General features: G+C 60.7%; 1 protein-coding gene across 1 annotated transcript in view; it reads right to left on the bottom strand.

Annotated features, from left to right (window-relative positions):
* Positions 1–275, bottom strand: part of LOC103781429 — a 16,297-nt gene that overhangs the window by 9,061 nt on the left and 6,961 nt on the right. The window contains exon 2 of the mRNA XM_008949147.1: positions 1–269. This exon is cut by the window's left edge and continues 671 nt beyond it. Coding sequence (XP_008947395.1) covers positions 1–269 — 269 coding nt within the window. The remainder of the gene's footprint in view (positions 270–275) is intronic.

Here is a 275-nt window from a genome sequence, read left to right as displayed (position 1 = left end):
AGCCGATCTCCGTTGTGCTGAACCAGTAGAGGGAGAGGGCACGTGGCACCGTGGACGTGGACAAGGTCAGGTCGATGGCAGCCAGCATGCAGAGGAAGAAGTACATGGGGGTGTGCAGGCTGGGCTCCATCTTCACGATGAACAGCACCGCACAGTTGCCCGTGACCGCCAAGATGTACATGGAGCAGAGGAGAATTGCCATCCAGAAGTGGGCAACCTCCAGCCCCGGGATGCTGGCCAAGGTGAAGGAGGGCGGGCTGGGGTCAGAGCTGTTG

The sequence above is a fragment of the Merops nubicus genome, unplaced genomic scaffold, assembly GCF_000691845.1.
Source record: "Merops nubicus isolate BGI_N331 unplaced genomic scaffold, ASM69184v1 scaffold23351, whole genome shotgun sequence".
Taxonomy (NCBI): Eukaryota; Metazoa; Chordata; class Aves; order Coraciiformes; family Meropidae; genus Merops; species Merops nubicus.
Note: the sequence above shows the minus strand (reverse complement) of the source record. Positions and strands in the feature narration are given on the sequence as shown.